Raw genomic sequence first — 16,513 nt, 5'->3', positions numbered from 1 at the left:
TTCCCCTTACACTGGCATGTCTAACCTACTGCATCCATATTTAAGTTTGTCTCTTCAGCATGCTAGTCAACTTACACAAGTTGGAAAAATCCGTATTTGCTGCATTGTGAGTATTTTATAGAAGTGGAAAGAATATTTGAAAGCCACAGAAAAGAGCAGTGATTGATATTAAATTAATACCTCAAGGAATCTTAAATGGTATTACATTAGACAGTTCCTTGAATGACTCAAGGCTTCAAAGTTGTATTTTTCCCATCTAAGAGTCTAGGCTCATACCCTGGCAAGGTATGTCAGTTTTTCTAGTAACCCTTCTTTGGCAGTTAAAATGAAAGTTGGTAGAATATCTTCCACTCTAATGTCATAATGGCAAGTAATGGACACTAGACACTCTTAGTGCTGAGGTTTCTAAGAAGATGTAACTTTTATCTCTAGCTTTTAACTGTTTTGTTAATACATTTTTACTTACTACTGTGAGGAGATACACTGAAAACAAACCTGGACCTTCAACTTTCACACTGAATTTCTCTAAACCAGCGCAGTGATTTATTCCAATAGAAACTGTTAAAGTAAATTTGATCAGGTTTATATGTTAAGTATAAATCTATTAATCAGATATCTAATCATAATAATATCCACCATTATTGTGCAGACAAATCCTATTCCTGATGCACATACTTGGCCAGAGTTTTGTTATTGGTACTCTCAACTTTGTGCTGTCAGTGAAACGCAAGAAGATGGCCTGCAGTTAGCGGGACTGTGTGAGGGAAGTCCTTTTGCCTTAGAGCTAAGACAGTCCCTATGAAGAGCAAAAGCAGAAAAGCAGGGTGAAGCTACAACCCTGCTGTATAATCAGAACCCCAGCTTGAGGGCTTCTGCCTCGGAGCATGAGTTAGGGCAGATTCATACTTACTCTGACATCCTCTAAAGCCACATCTAGGTCCCAGCTGACCTCTGTTCGGGTATTCTATCATGTGCAAGTGTATAGTAACAATAAATGATTAAAATTATAGTAAGGCTTTGCACTTGAAAGGCCCCTGCATAATTCCTGGTTGTCCCTGGTGTTAAAAAAATGATTGGAGGGGTATTATATAACTTTGTTAGAAAGTCTGATTTGTAAAATATATTGGTGACAATTTTAACTTATTATTTTGAAACAGAAATTTGCCAAGTGCTTAGAATGTTCTATCTTTTAATGTCAATGCAGGTATCACTGTTGCTCAATTCTGTAAACTGTATCAACATGAACACTTCTCCCAATTGAAAAAAACAACAGGGAGTAAGCAAGAACATAAAATTATTTTTAGCAAATGCATTTTTAATTACTGAACTGCTTAATTATTGAGTACTACTGAAAATATCCTGTGAACCTCATCACTATGCAAATGTATTCAGTTTTGGAAACAATTAAATGATAATAAAGCATTCTTTTTTCTTTTACAACGTATTACTGTAATGAAGCTGTTACCTCTCAGTGTGCATTTTAATGAGTTTTAAGTAACATTTTAATGAGCTCAACATTACCATAAACCCGAGGATTAGACAAAATTGAATTTACTGGGAAAAGGGAAGGGTTCATTAAGAGTTAATTATATAGTTTAAGAAGAAATATAATTCATTTTATGATGTCCCATCAACCAAGAATCCAGCGGTAGATCTATACTTATTAATAGGTGTAGAAATGCCATTATTATATTGACATAAAAACATGGGTTTGCACACTACTGCTCAGGTTTCCAATGAAAGTTTCTGTATTGAAATCCCTGGGTCAACTTTGTTCTTATCCAGCTCATTATTACATCTGAGGAGGAAAAATACCAAGCTTTGTATTACTGGTTTGTAATTCCACCTACAATTTTTATAAACATCATGAACAGTGAAAGCAAAGTTTAATAGATTTGCCATTGCGGTAGGATCTGAAGGCAGGTTATGAATAAACATCTTTGATTTATTATTTTAAAAAGGACTGGTAGAGATTTGAATCCAAGCTGCCAAGTCTACCGACATGCTCACTCTAACAGTGATCTGTTGAATGTCCGCAGTCCAGGCTCCTGGATGCTCAGAAATTGCAGGTAAATTCCCATGCAACAGCTCTATGCTGGCTGCACTGTACATTCAGATGTACGTTCAGATGTTCAGGCTCTGCACAATGCAGAGTTAAACTGCTTATGCTCAGTAAGTTCAGTTACACATTGGATTTACTGCTTTGCATCTGTAATGTTGGTGTTTCTGTTTAACCGTTTGAAAAAGCATGAAGGGTTGTAGCTCAGTGCCCTGAGACATCTGGTTAGAAAAGAACAAGAAACAAATTTTAAAATCTTAAGCAAAGTATTAGTCGTGCTGAATTAGTATCGTGCTCTCTTGTTCGTAGGATGGCCCTGTGACCTGCTATTTAAAAAAAAAAAAAGATACTTATTTTGTTGATGTCACAGCCTTTTAGTGGGGTGAGGGAAGCCTCTGGCTTCATGAGTTTCAGTAAAATGGACGTTGATCTCCTGTACCCCACTATTGTGGGGGAAAGAACATTCTAACAAATGTCTGAGAGAGGAAAAACATGAGCAGTGGTCAGCAATTAGACCTGCTGGAGTTCCATCACTCCTGCATGTGCCAGACCCAAAGGTGTGCCCCAAGAGTGGCAATTCTGATTGCTGAGCTTCAAATTGCTAAGGTGCACCTGCAGAACTACATTGGAAGGATGATTCTTTACAACAGAAGACAGGGTACTGATAACATTTAAAAAGGAAGTCTAATTAGTACCTTGGATTGAATAAGTGCTCAAAAGGAAGTGCAAAGAAGAGCTATTAAGCAGGTAATAAATTCTGGGTATGACAGGAAGAAAGCAAAGTGCCACTGAAGGTGTAATTATGAGCCACATTGTACTAAACTTCCATTTGTTCACCAGCAGAAGTGTTTCCATCTCTTCTGAGTTGTTTCCAGCTGATCCATCTGTTGCTAAGTAAGGAAGGAAGCCCCTATGAACAGAATTAAATTGTAAAAATCAAACATGTACCAACTATTGGCTGAGCATTGTTTAGTGCCCCGTGTTTTCTCCTCTAGAAGCTCACCTCTTTGTATGAATGTGGCAGCACAGTCAGGCATGTGGAAGTCTTCAGAGAGAAACGGAAAATGTTCTGCATCTACATCTGGAATTGTTCAGGAAAGGAGGAGCAGAGTTACAGAGGTCCTTCTCAAGGGAGAAGTTAATTCAATTTGCCTTAATTGAAGCTGCACAAGCAAACTAGAGATGTTTCCAGTTCTCCTGATCTCAGAGAAATCCCACAGCATACACTGGTTATATGAGCTATTGTATTTTATATATTCCTTATTCTAAATATAGGGAAGTATAATGCATAGTTTGACAATACATTTTCCTTGGTGGAAAATCTGGTTTAAGTAGTACTATTCTCTCTTGGCCACTTCTTTCCTCTGCTTGTAATAGCTTGTTATTCTCTCAGTTGCTTATGGATCTGGGCTGTGAACTGGGTCAGTGGAGTGATCTGGGTTAAAAATCCTCCAAACAGGAGATTTCTTTTCTTTTTCTTTTTTCTAATTGGCATAGAAGAAAATGTTTGTCCTACTTGGCCTAAAACCTGTCCCAGGTGAGGACTGTGGCAGGCTAAAAATTCCCTCCATCCAATCCTGTCTAGTCTAATAATCTAATCTGCCTATTTCAATATTATACTTTGTCTGTCATATGGTGCTTCAATACTTTATCGTGTCAGTATAGCCTCTTGTTTTCTAATGCAATTGTAGAATGACAGTAACTATATAAATGTTCACAAATCTTTTGTGGGAGTTACGGACACAGGTACTATGTGTCTAGTTGAACTCAGTGCTAAGGAGGAATGAAATGACTGATTTAAATGTGCCGGGAGGTTCCCATTTAAAATAATACCTATTTCAGTATTTAGTTATTAAATGTGCCTGTGCTGGAATAGATTCTTTGTTACACTAGTAGTTTATATACAAAAAGCCAAAAGAAGAGGAAAGATTGTAAAAATTATTTTATATTCTAATTGTGGGATTAACAGTGGTCTTTCAGACACTTAAGAGGAATGTGAGCCCTTCATCTGAAGGGCTGCTCCAGCTGCTGAGTAACACACCTGTTAAAAGCTGTTTTACAGGCACTCTCAGTTTGTTTATGGTCTGGGGTAAACAGTTATTTGAGTTGTGCTGTTTTCCATTTTTCTCTTATTTTAAAGCCATCAGCAGATGCATAGTTACCCTGATTTTCTATTGTACTGAACTGCCAGAGGAATATTCAGCACCAAGGATTTAGAAGGATGTGTGGCATGTGGGGAATTTATTTTGTTCTTCTAGTTTTGTTGTACTGTTCATTTTTCTAATGTGCAAAATTTGTTGTACATGAAATAGCACTTTGGGAAAGTGGTATTACATAGAAAAAAAGGATTGTTTCACCTTTACTGCAATTCAAAACATCATGCTACTATATTTACAACAGTATGTCTGGGAGCTGGTGTAACCACTCATCTGAAGGTCATTTGGAGTCTCAGGCACAGCGTAGCTGTGACTGGAGGGTGGAGCTGGACACCCAGGTTCTGGTCTTCCTCTGGGTGCTGAAGCTCCCCTTTCAAATTTGTTGCTTCAGGCTATTATGGTTGGTCTTTGCTCCTGTTTCTTTATTTTTTTTCTTTCCTCTTGCACAATGTAGTGAATAATAATGAGGGCAATGTAAACGTCTTACATTCTTTTTCTCTTTTGAAAATAAGTGGGAGAGTTATATTTCATATTGTATAGAAATACTTCCTTATGCTATTTCAGCAGATCAAAACTGCAAAAGATTTTCTTCAAATTACACTAGTCTCTTCTTTATTTTACATAAAATCACAAATCTGGGGCTTCCTTTCCATGTTTTGACCATAGAAAACTACTGCTCTATCTAGTTGTTTGTGAATTATTTTCTAGCTGGTAGCATCTTGACAGAACTCAAATGACTTTGTCCTAAGAGTATTTAATATTGAGTCTACATATCACGTTACTCCTTCAGTTCTTTAGAGCTTTAAATTCATTATGCAAAGTGATATGGTGATAAGTACAGATAAAGTGTTTTGCAGTGTCCAAGATAATCCAGAAAAAATGTAATCTAACATTTTTGGTCAGTTCTTAAATTTGAAAGGAGTCTTTTATGAAAGAAGAATCCAATGATAAAACTTCAAAAAAACGCAACACTTGAACACTAGAAGAAAAAAATGTTCTTACTGACCTCAGAGACAGTAGAGTTGGAGATTTAAGGAATGAAGAATGTATTTGACCATGCATCCTTCCTTTTTTAATGTATTGTAGAGTATTAAAATAATATTGAATTAAAATAATATGCAGTCATAAGTGGTAGAGGAGCTTTAGGGGGTGGACTTAGGATGTAAATTCTTGGAGAGGGAGTGCCAAATATGGCTGAAGCGGTGAGCACACATACTGGTGACTTGTAGCCTTCTGCTGTCCCACTCCCTGTATACACAGCGCTTCCTTCACATGGCTCTTACTTTCCACTAGCTTCAAATGACTGGGCATGTCTCAGTGACAACCGTGCAAACACATTTTATTCATTTCCAGATCCGGTCTCGATTTGCTGGGAAAAATTCTAAAAACAGGGAAAACAGTCAAGCCCTTCAGAAGGTTAACAATTAAAGAAGGCACACTGGGGTCAGGTCCAGAAGGAAATGCCACTGGTGAGCCTGTGTGCAATGACGTGCCCATTTATGGGACAGAGGACATGAGGCCAGCCAGGCCTATAGAGCAGGTCTGTTTAAATGGCATCTGGCAAGCACCCCGAAATGGCCTATTGACATAAGGACAGTTTGCAGAATGGGAAGTGAGGTATTGAAGAAGCAGCAGACGGCTCCCACTGGTTCTGCGTACCAGCTGTGAATGCATCTCGTGCTCCATATCTGACAAAGTGTGGCTGCACAGTCCCCTTGAAATGGAGTTATGAAAGCTTATTGAGAAATACGTGCCTTGCTACGTCTGCTCAAATATCCCATTTTCAATCCCAACTTCTGAAGGGAACAACACAAAAGCCCTGCCAAAAATAATCTCGCTCACAAAAAACTCAATAGATGACTTTTAGCTTATAATCAACAGATAAAGCTTGATAGAGACCAGGGTTAGGCACAAGGTCAGTGGGATGGAAGGAGGAGAATTCCTATGTTGGGCAACATCCTATTCTGTTTGATGCTTTGCCTAATGTGGCTGAAGTGTAGCAGTAATGTGGCAGTGACCCCCTGCCAAGATGGGAAAGCATCCCAGCTGTTGTGTATGTGTTGTGCATGTATACACAAGAAGTTTATTAGAGGCTATTCACACTTCAGTGGAGCTCGGAGATTGTAGTCTGTATTATATTGGTTAAATGAAGCATCTAACGTTCTATATTTCTTGTACAAGAAATATTCATTCATTTGTATTCGTTTTCATGATTCTCATCTGTTCTTATTCCTTTGTTTTACTGAGGGCACATGTACTTTTTAGATGTTTTGGCTGGACTTGAACTGGAAGCCCAGGGGACTGAGGCAGCTAAAGTGCTTGCAGGAGAACCAACTTCAGTCTGGAAACAGAAAAAATACAATTGCTCAATGCTGTGTCAAACTCTAGGTAGCATGCATTAGGTTAGGGGTAGTGCTGCAAGTACCTGGCAGCATTACTTTTGTACTCACAACGGTAAACTTGCATGCTATTATACTGTGGTTTCTGAACTTACTAATTAAATCTGTACTTTCTGGGGACTCTCTGTGCTGTACTCTGTATGAACAGTACAGTTTCTGTGTGCTCTTCTGAAGCACTCGATGAAAAGCTCCTACCTGAATTTCGTTCATATATTTCTGACAGTAACATCTAAGGTTTTATGAATGCCATTGCTTTTGAAAATTGCTCATATATTTCTAATTCCTTTAAATTTAGAATGTTTTGGGGTTTTTAAAATTTTGCGTATTAGAACCTAAGAATGGCTGTACTGCAGGAGAGCAAAGGTCTATCCAGTCCAGTCTATCCTATTTTCTGACAGTAACCTACTAGGGATTCTGGAGGATTGCCTCTTTTACCAAACACAGTCCTCCCTACTGCATTGCTGGGAGAGAAGCATAGTTGATGTGATTTGAAGAGTCCTCTAGTGATTTTGGTGAAACTAGTCCCTTATTCTTGCTGCAAAGAAGACATGCTGGCATACAAATGACAGTCAAAGTACGCTACTTCAGTTGTGATGTGGCGGTTTTTGAAGTTGTGCTTGCTTCCACATCTGCTATTCATATTAGTTGGGAAACAATAAATTACTTGCCCATGATTTTCAGAATATGTAGTCCGTTAAACGTGAAGAGCACGTAAAAGCTAACGTCAGACTTGAGTTTAAAGGATAATTGAATAACTATTCTGGTAAACTGATAAATGTCTGATCCTTGTTAAATCTTAAGACTTACAACAGGCCATGCACATTTTTCAAAGTTCGTTGTCTGCCAGTTGTGGTACCAGTTCTTCTAGAAAGTCTCTGAACTTTTAACCAAGTAATAGGGGTTTTAGTTTCAATGAAACAAAACTCTTGGTAACATGTCTCTTGTTAGCATTAGCAATCTGTGCAGTGCATTCATCAAGAGCGATTATGCTTTAAGTATAAGAAAAAGGAAATCTGCTCTGTATCCTAGAGGAGATTTTTCAACATATTATGTTGTATAGCTTTAGATTTCTGAAATTACTTAAATGTGGTCTTCAGGATATTTGCATTCATAAAGAATACTTGGTTATGCTTATTGTTTCCCTTTGCCTTGCTTGGCTGTCAAAACACAGTGATGCTTTTGAAGATTTATAGCAGATGGGTAATGAGATTGCTGACTGTTAACTGCAGCATTCAGGATTTGTTGGTGGAAGGAGGCAGGAGTTTAAAAAAGAGAGAAGGTTATTGGGCTTCATTGCAATGAAGACAGGTGATAGAACTTTGTTTTCAACCAGGAAGCTTAAACATAAATATGTTATGTTTCAAATTAGAAAAATCTCCACTCTTCCTGCTATCTAGTAGTCAGATAAAGTCTTTCAGAAAAAAATATGGAGATGTCAGATTGCATTCCAGTGATCACAATGAATCACAAGAAAGGCAAGGACATTATACAATTTTTCAATAAGTGTATTCAGTGTATACACTTAATTCACACAAATAGCAGCCTTTAAAAAGTCAGAAACCAATCATAAGCTAACGTTTGCAATAACTATCACTTGTATACCTGTGTAATTGTGTAAAAGGGAAAATAGGTTGTCAGTGCTAACCCATATTTGGGTTAACTGTTGGTGAAAGATTTCAAAGTCTGACTCATGCAGTGTGTGCTGTAAATAAGAAAGGAAAAAGCTTATCTTCTTTCCTGACCTCTGTGCAATCAGCTAGTTGGGGTACACCTCAGACTGAAATTTAGAGGAGAGAAAAAAAAAAAACAACCGTCCCCCACTGACTCTATTTGGAATTTGTCTACTTGCTTGTCAGTGTCAGTTCATACACCTGATTTCTAGCATTGTAATTCTCTGTTCATCTTGTTTAATAGACTCTGTATTTAGAAGCAAGGGTCTCCACTTTCATGTTTGGACATTAATGCTCACCACAATGTCCAAATTTGACAGATGTGTATATCTGTATGTATGAGCTGTTAGAAGTTTTAGAGGATGTGTCAGAATGGAGTGTTTTTTCCACATTTTGGTCTTTGATGAGGCCTGAGAATAAAGAGTAAGCTACCTTTAACTGTAGGTACTGAGTAGGTTATTGAGTTCATAAGCACATGAAATAGTGAGTGAGAAAAAGGGATGAAACCAAAGAAAGTTGCTGAATCTCCAAGGAAGAAGATACTCCTTCTTTTGTTTCTTGATGCAGGTATCTCCCTGCTGTTCTCTTCCTCACTTTGATTTCTAGGGACCCCACTAATCAAACATTGCTGAAGCTACCGGACTCTTTGAAAATATCCTAACACCTCTGAAAATAAATCTCGTGCGTTTGGGGCCTCATCTTAAAGTAAAGTCTGAACAATTTGAGTCATGATAAATTAGCTATCATTCATGTCTCCTAGGCAATATCTGTATCAGGAGATAGGCGAAGGATGGGAAAAAGAACAGGAGGAAAAAACTGTATAGTTCCTCATCATCTATTTTTAAAAAAAGATGGCAGCTTTTCCTGGGCAGCGCACATGCAGAGGGAGCTCAGGAACTCCCTGGGACCCTTGACTAGGACTATTGCCTAGGTTGCAATTTATTTTTTTTTAATTTTCCTTACAAAATGTGACAGAGGCAGCTGCTGAATCAAAGAGGTAGGGCAGCAGCATCCTCAAACAAAGTGTATTATTATTCTTCACAAGGAAGGTTGTCTATGACCCCTTGGTTTTTTTCTGTCACCCCGTTTCAGCAGGTAATGCTGGCTCAGGGACCATTTCAGTAGATCATACACATTAGCCAAGTTCTAAAATACCCCCCTGCACCATACGCTACCTAAAGTATAGTAATCCCTTAATCTGCCCACTGCATGACATCTGGGCAGTTATTTGACATAATAATTCATGTTGATTGTGCATATCAGTATGTATCAGAGCAGAGAAGCGCTAAAGCAGTGGTGGAGAGATGAGGATTTAGGAAAATGCCTGTGGGGCAGTGCCTTGGATCAGGGGAGACTTACCTGCATGTGGCAGGTGACCAACCTGCCACTGATCTGACTGTGTAAAATCTTTTTATGAGAGTAATATTATCCTGAGATAAACACAAAACAGAATAGGAGGGGGAAGATAAACTACCAGGACCCAAGTTACAGAAGCACATTAATATTTACTCGATATCTCTTTATACCCTCTAGTCAGCACAACAGATGTAGCTCTGTTTTAATACATTATCATTCATTGAAAAAGGCAAAAAAGATAGCGTTTCCCTCCCTCCCATCCCCGGTAATCTCAGATATTCACCGTGCATGCCGGGGGGAGGAGGTGGAGAGCGGAGCGCTGGTGGGAGAAGAATGCAATTATCCCAAAGCCTCCTGACGGGCATCCACTTCTTCCTTCCAGCTTAGCTGCTCTGACCACAGGCTGGGGGCTCGTGGGACATGGACCAGATTGAAAAAGTAGAAGCAGACAGATGGTTATTTGTAATCATCATGTAAATGTAAATCCTATAAAAATGTTTTCTTTCTAAGGGCCTGAAATCTGTTGTAGTGGAAAGCAGGATTAAGGCATGGATATCTAGCCTAGAATAATTTTGACCCCACCACCTTCCCTCCTACCCCATAAACGTTGCGGCTTTATCTCCTCTTCCTTTAAACAAATTGCTGGAGCCTCGGTCAAGGAAATTAATTCGGTTTCCATGTAATTCCCTGAGTATATGAGCATCGGTTTGACCAAGGCCTGGATTTGGGCCTAAGCTGGCAGGTGCTGGTAAGCAGTTGCCTTGGTAGCGGTGAGTTCTTTTTTCTTCTTTCTCCCTAACTCTGGCAGGTGCGTGGCCTGCGAGTGTTTATCTCAGTGCTGCCATTGCTTAGATGTGCTTGCTTTCCATGATTACGCTTGTGGGTACCTGTAAATGGCCATACAGGGCTTTGCATGCCTTAAAGGGCAACGTGACAGCTCGCAGACATCTATCTTGTTTGAGCAGCATCAGCTTGTTCGAGCTACAAAGAGACTGATCAAACTTTAATTAACTTTTGTCCGCAGCACCACTGTAGGCTGTGTATACAATTTAGCTGTCCTTTCCAGCTCTCCTGTCCCCCGGTGCCTTTCCAGACTGCGAGGTGTAGCCATCCGGAAGCTTTTGCCCTTCTGAGGCTTTGCCTCTCAAAACGTGAGGATGTTTGCACTGCCATCAGGCTGGCAGAGGGGAGCATCGCCATTGCTGCCGTTGGGGCTGTGCGGCAGCCTCCGGGGTCCTGCTCTCCGAGCAGACCAGGTGTGCTGCTGTCCCAGCATGGGCAGGCAGGACAGGATGCCAGCGATCCTTCTCTCTGGCATCCCCTGTTAAATGTAGGGTAACACCCATGCAAGCACAAAGGGAGCTACGGAATGTGTTGAAATTGGAATAAAGCGAAATAAGAACACAGGATGAGGAAGAGGAGCCTGATGGCTTTTTGCCACTTGTGCTGAATTTTTAAAACACTAGTATTTCTGCCCTGCCAAGAGGCCCTAAGGAAGGCTGGCTTCTCAAGTGAACAAAAGCCTCTTGCCAGTGTGTGGAGAGGCTGATCTGCTCAGGCACACTAATAGTTATTTGGAAGTACCCAGCAATTGTGGATAATTGGCTGAGGAATATTCTGCAGCTCTCAACCATTTTTCTGTTTTCACAGATGATTGTGCCATTAGATATGGTGAGTGCACTAAGCTGTGCTGCACCTTTTCCATTTACTGTGCTAATAAGTGTGAACTCAACTTCCAGTTGATGCTCCTTTCTTCTGTGTCTTTCTGTGCCACTGGAATGGGACAGCCAAGCTCACCAGCTCGCGCTCTGGTCTCCTCCACACGTGCCCTTCTTCCCTGCTCCTTCTCTCTCAGGGTGATGTTTGGATGTGCTGGGATGACTGTGCTGATCAGATTAACATCTGTGCTTTGTATCATCATTGTTATATTGCATTAAAAGCACTGAATCACAGGAAAGGCAGCTTGTGTCCTCTGCTCTTCATCTTGTTTTTCCCTCTGCTTTTATTCTTTTCCTTCCTTTATCTGGCTTTTTGTTTTCACTCTCCCTAAACTTATAGTGTTCCCCCTCTTCCTGAGTTGTTTTCTCTCTTTAATTTATATTCCACACATTTTTCTCTTACCTTTGTCTTTCTGTCCCTGCTTTATTTTTTCCTATTTCATTTTTCTCCAACCATTTTTTTGTTTTTCTCCAAAACACAGAATACTTTAGATGGAAATGGTGAGATATATCTATTCAAGATTCGCATATGTACTGAGGTACAGAGCAAGATTAAGTAAACCCTGTCGCATCAATTTTGTCTTCCATTCAAGCCAGATTTGCCGTAAGACTTGGGTGAAGGAATGTGATAAAATCAATTCACCTCTTAGCCTCATATTCTGAGGCTGATTGGGACCTTACACAGTTGCTTGGATGATTCAGAGGAAGTTAATGTAATTTGCTGTGTATCACCCCAAGAAACTGTATTTGTCAGCTTCATGTAGCAGTGTGAAATGTTCAAAGAAAACACTTTCCTTAATATTGCTGCCAAGAGTTAGGAGTCAGGAGTATAAAGTCATTATGTTGTGGAATCTGCTGATTTTCTGGGTATTTTCCATTAATAGATTTGCACTGAAGTTCTGTAATTGTACAAAGAAGCAAGCCAATAAAAATTAATATTTTTTTTGCATAATAATAATGGAAGAAGTTGATGTTTATCCATTTGCTAGTTACATGAAAGAGGGCATAGCATTGCCTGGAAGTATTTTTTCTTCCTGTGTGACATAGTGATCACAGAGACACATGAAGATGCTTCCTAAACCAGGTGATTTTGTAAGACTTTTTTTTCTGGTTCTTTCCTTGAAATTGCTGTGGTATTAGCTTTCCTGGCTTTGCAAAACGTTGTAATACCAAATAGTCAGCAGCCCATGATCTTCAGTGTACTGCTTCCGTGTTGTGCATTGCCTAAGTTATTTCTTCCATTTGATCTTGACACCCTGTAAATTCCATTTCTGCCCATTTGATTATTATGAATCAGAAGTGTATGAGTGATATGTATTCATCAGAAGTATTTTGGGGTTCAGTGTTTTGTTATCTGTTGAAAAAAATGTATCAATTGGGTGTGTCACCTAAGAAGACTATGGGTTCTTGCCAGAGCTGCATTTGCTGCCAACTGCGTCCTGTCACTTTTATTTTATGCTTCAAGAGCAAGACCTAAATAATCACTCTTTTTTGTGTTAGAAAAGGAATTAACTTTCAATTAATTCCCATCTTCCTCTGGGATCTACCTGTGTATACCAAAATCGGGAACATTAAAAGTTACCTCATATGTCATTTTGAGTGCCACATATATGCAGCCCGCTCACCTCAGCCCATTCAGAGACCAATTCTTGTATGTATTAATCATATTTTCTTCTGGCTTACTATAGAACAGAAAAATATTCCGTTCCAAATGTTAAAATGGGGCACATTTTATTAACATTGAAAGCAGTAAATTATCTTTGCTTATGAAATGAGACCGAGCAATTTCTGCTGAACTCTTCCTGACTTGCCCCTTCACTAGGATACAGTGTTTTCTAATTTCTCAGAGGGCCCTGGTTCCATTAAGGGCGAGAACTGTTTTAAAGCTGTAATGAAAGCCATACATAGCTGAAATTCAAGGAGGGGAAATGCCCTAAATTCTATTTCAGTAGCTCATCTAGAGCTATTTTCAGTTTTATGTTTATAAGAATGTCAATTAACCTAGAGACTAGGACACACATGGAAGAAAAACGATGAAGTGGATATCATTTTAACACACCGAAGCCAGCTAGTTGGACCTAATCCTTCTTTATAGAAGCTTGATTTACATAAGAAGCTGGCCTGTGTTGCCTAATTTAGTTCTCAAACAGCTTGGTGATTTAAATGCTCTTTCTTTTCAATGTCATGGGACAGCACTGGTCAAAGTTGCAACAATATTAAAACTAAAAAAAAAAAAAAAAAAGGAAAAATAAATATGCTGGAAGCACGCTACCATCAGTTTGATTTCTCTGACACCCTTTCAGAACTGGTGATCACTTTGGCATGTATTTGGTGATAGCAATAATAACAGTAATAATAACAATACTCTTAATCAAGGTATAACTCTGCAATTCAGTATCGGTTGTGTCACTTCTTTACCTAGCTTATGTTGAACTTGGAGATCCAGGCAAGCCCGATATTCAGCATGTTGTTTTCTATTATGAAAATAACTCAATGTCAGACCTGCAATGTTACTTTTGCAAGGATGGGAAGTAACCCTGTCAAGGTTAAAAAGTGTAATAAGTGCTACAGGTCTTTCTAATTTAAATGCAGAGCAGTGTTCTTATCTGGAGACAAAACAAAGGAAAAAATCCCATGTATGTGAATCTGCCTCCATTGGACAAAAGGTCATGCCTCACCAACTTCTTGTATGAGATGTTTTAAAGTAAATATAAGATGCAAAGTCATGACCTAATAATGGTTGAGACTTGTTTGTTTAATTTTATGTGTATCTGCATGTATTTTTTTCCCCCCACTTACACTGTCATTACTTCTAGTAATTTTTTTCTTCTTTCCCTCATTTATTACATTAGTGCTACGGGATGACTTCCGCCAAAACCCTACAGATGTTGTAGTGGCAGCTGGAGAGCCTGCTATATTGGAGTGCCAGCCACCTCGTGGACACCCTGAACCTACCATCTACTGGAAGAAAGATAAAGTCCGTATTGATGACAGGGAAGAGCGCATCAGTGTGAGTACAACTAAGGTGGTTGTCTATAGACACAGGGCCTGCACTGAACCCCACAGCTGAGTGCAGTAGAACTTTACAGCTTTATAGTCTTTCCTGTAGAGACTCATCATTACTCGTGACAGTTTGCCTCTCTGAGCTTTCCCAAATGAGAGGGGAAAGGTTGTTTATTCCTTCTGGTTTGGGTCTCCAACTTGAACTTCTTGAGGCTTGATTTTTATAACCAATGTAACGGAGGTCCATTACAGCTGTAGATTTGGTCATGTAAGGTGCTCTGTTAGATGAGGGACTCAGTGGATGTCTTTGACCAATTTGGCCTTACCTCTTCTAGATTGCAGTTCAGTGAAATGAGAATATCAGACTTTGTATAAGAGAGGTGCTTTAAAGATAAAATCAATCATGTCTAAGAAGTACAGAAATACTCCATGGGAAAAAAACCAACAATTTATTATTATTATATTGATAATGTTGTATTTAGAGTAGTAATTGGGATGTGTATTCTAAATGAAGGCTGAGGTTATACTCTAAAGAATTATTGTTCCTGAATAGGAATACATATTGAGTAAATAAGTAACGCTGGTTAGATTCTGCGACAGTTCATTCCATGTACTGAATGAAAAAGGATCCAGCAGAAATACCTAATTTACCAAGTGATTAGAAGTTATATCATGGTATGTGCAAGCAAATGGGATAAATTAAGGCTGTGGGGACATCTTTCATTCCTAATTTTTAAATGCTTAGCTTTTCACTCTTATTATATAAAGTTTTATGTTGTATGTAATGATATGTAACTCATTCAGTGCTGACCTTATTCAATATGGAAGTACTATCAGGAAGCTTGTTTGTTGCTTTGGATACCTAAGGAAGTATTTCAAGCTAAACAATCTAAGTAGCTGCTATTCGTGAGCCAGGCTGTCTCTGCTAGGGTCTGTTCAAGAGTAGAGGAAGGAAGAGTGGCAGGGAACTGCTTATCATTCTCTGACTCTCAAGTTTCTTTGGCTATATTCCTAGTTTATTCAGAAGCATCCACTGTCTAACTTTTGACACCATCTGTGACTTCACAAGCTGCAAATTTGTTACTTTATTTCTTTCAACTACCTTTCTCTTTTACTTTATAAGCACCCTTTGTAGCCAGGAAAATGTTAGGTCTTATGGGAGTCAGGTGAATCCTCATTTTGGGCTAGATTCAGTCTGTTTGCATCAAGGAAAAGAGAAGATCTGTCTTAATCAGTGAACAAGGAAACTGTTCAGACACCAGTATAATAAAATGAACTAAGTAAAACTAAGTAAAATTGCCTTTCTCTTGAGAGAGATGTCAAGAGTGCTTTACATATCACCATGCAAGACATACAAGCGCACTGCATTGTCAAAGAGGCAGCAAGAAATGTAATCTTTGAAACGTAAAGCATCAGATGAAAACCGAAGAAAAAAATGAAATGCAGTTAATATCAGTCAGTAGGATAAAATGTGTTCTAGAACAGCTTAAAGATATTTAAGTATATAGGATTATAATTTTAAAGCTATACATATATTTACAAACAAAACTTTTAAATGCCTTAGTTGTGGGACTTGCTGCCTGAGAAGGTAGCCATTTTCTGATATCTTTTGTTTATCTGAATTTAAAAATATATTCCTTGCTTTGAAACAGATACGTGGTGGGAAGCTGATGATCTCCAATACAAGAAAAAGTGATGCTGGCATGTACACTTGTGTTGGAACAAACATGGTGGGGGAGCGAGACAGTGATCCGGCAGAGCTGACTGTCTTTGGTAAAGGTTTTGTTTCCTTTGTATTACAAATCTCATAGACTGAATTGACCTCAGTGGCTCATCAAAATATGAGACAAAACAAGGTTAACAAAATACAATAGTACTGCTTAAGCTGCATTTCACAGTTTCTGAAGAAGACCAGGTTTCAAAGGCTGCAATTTATAATTACGGAGCTGTGATAGCTCAACATTTTCCTTCTAAGCGCATAGTTTCAATCTAATCAATTCCTTAGTGCTATGCATACACTCAGAGATGGTAATGCAGGACATAATGCTCTCCTTCACAAAATTGCCAAATGTAATTAAGCTACTTCTAATACAGTTGACAATGCCTGGTTAACAGAGATTTGGACCAGCATTGCTGGTTTAAATAATTCCTT

At 38.8% G+C, this 16,513-nt stretch overlaps 1 protein-coding gene across 9 annotated transcripts in view; it reads left to right on the top strand.

Annotated features, from left to right (window-relative positions):
- The window catches only part of ROBO2 (roundabout guidance receptor 2), a 474,011-nt gene that overhangs the window by 304,369 nt on the left and 153,129 nt on the right, over nt 1-16,513 (top strand). For all 9 annotated transcript variants that reach the window (XM_074857947.1, XM_074857925.1, XM_074857932.1 and 6 more), the window contains exons 3-4: nt 14,211-14,368; nt 16,014-16,134. In XM_074857947.1, coding sequence (XP_074714048.1) covers nt 14,211-14,368; nt 16,014-16,134 — 279 coding nt within the window. The remainder of the gene's footprint in view (nt 1-14,210; nt 14,369-16,013; nt 16,135-16,513) is intronic.

Source organism: Strix uralensis, chromosome 2 (genome assembly GCF_047716275.1).
Source record: "Strix uralensis isolate ZFMK-TIS-50842 chromosome 2, bStrUra1, whole genome shotgun sequence".
NCBI classification, from domain to species: Eukaryota; Metazoa; Chordata; class Aves; order Strigiformes; family Strigidae; genus Strix; species Strix uralensis.
This window is presented reverse-complemented; position numbering and strand designations above follow the sequence as displayed.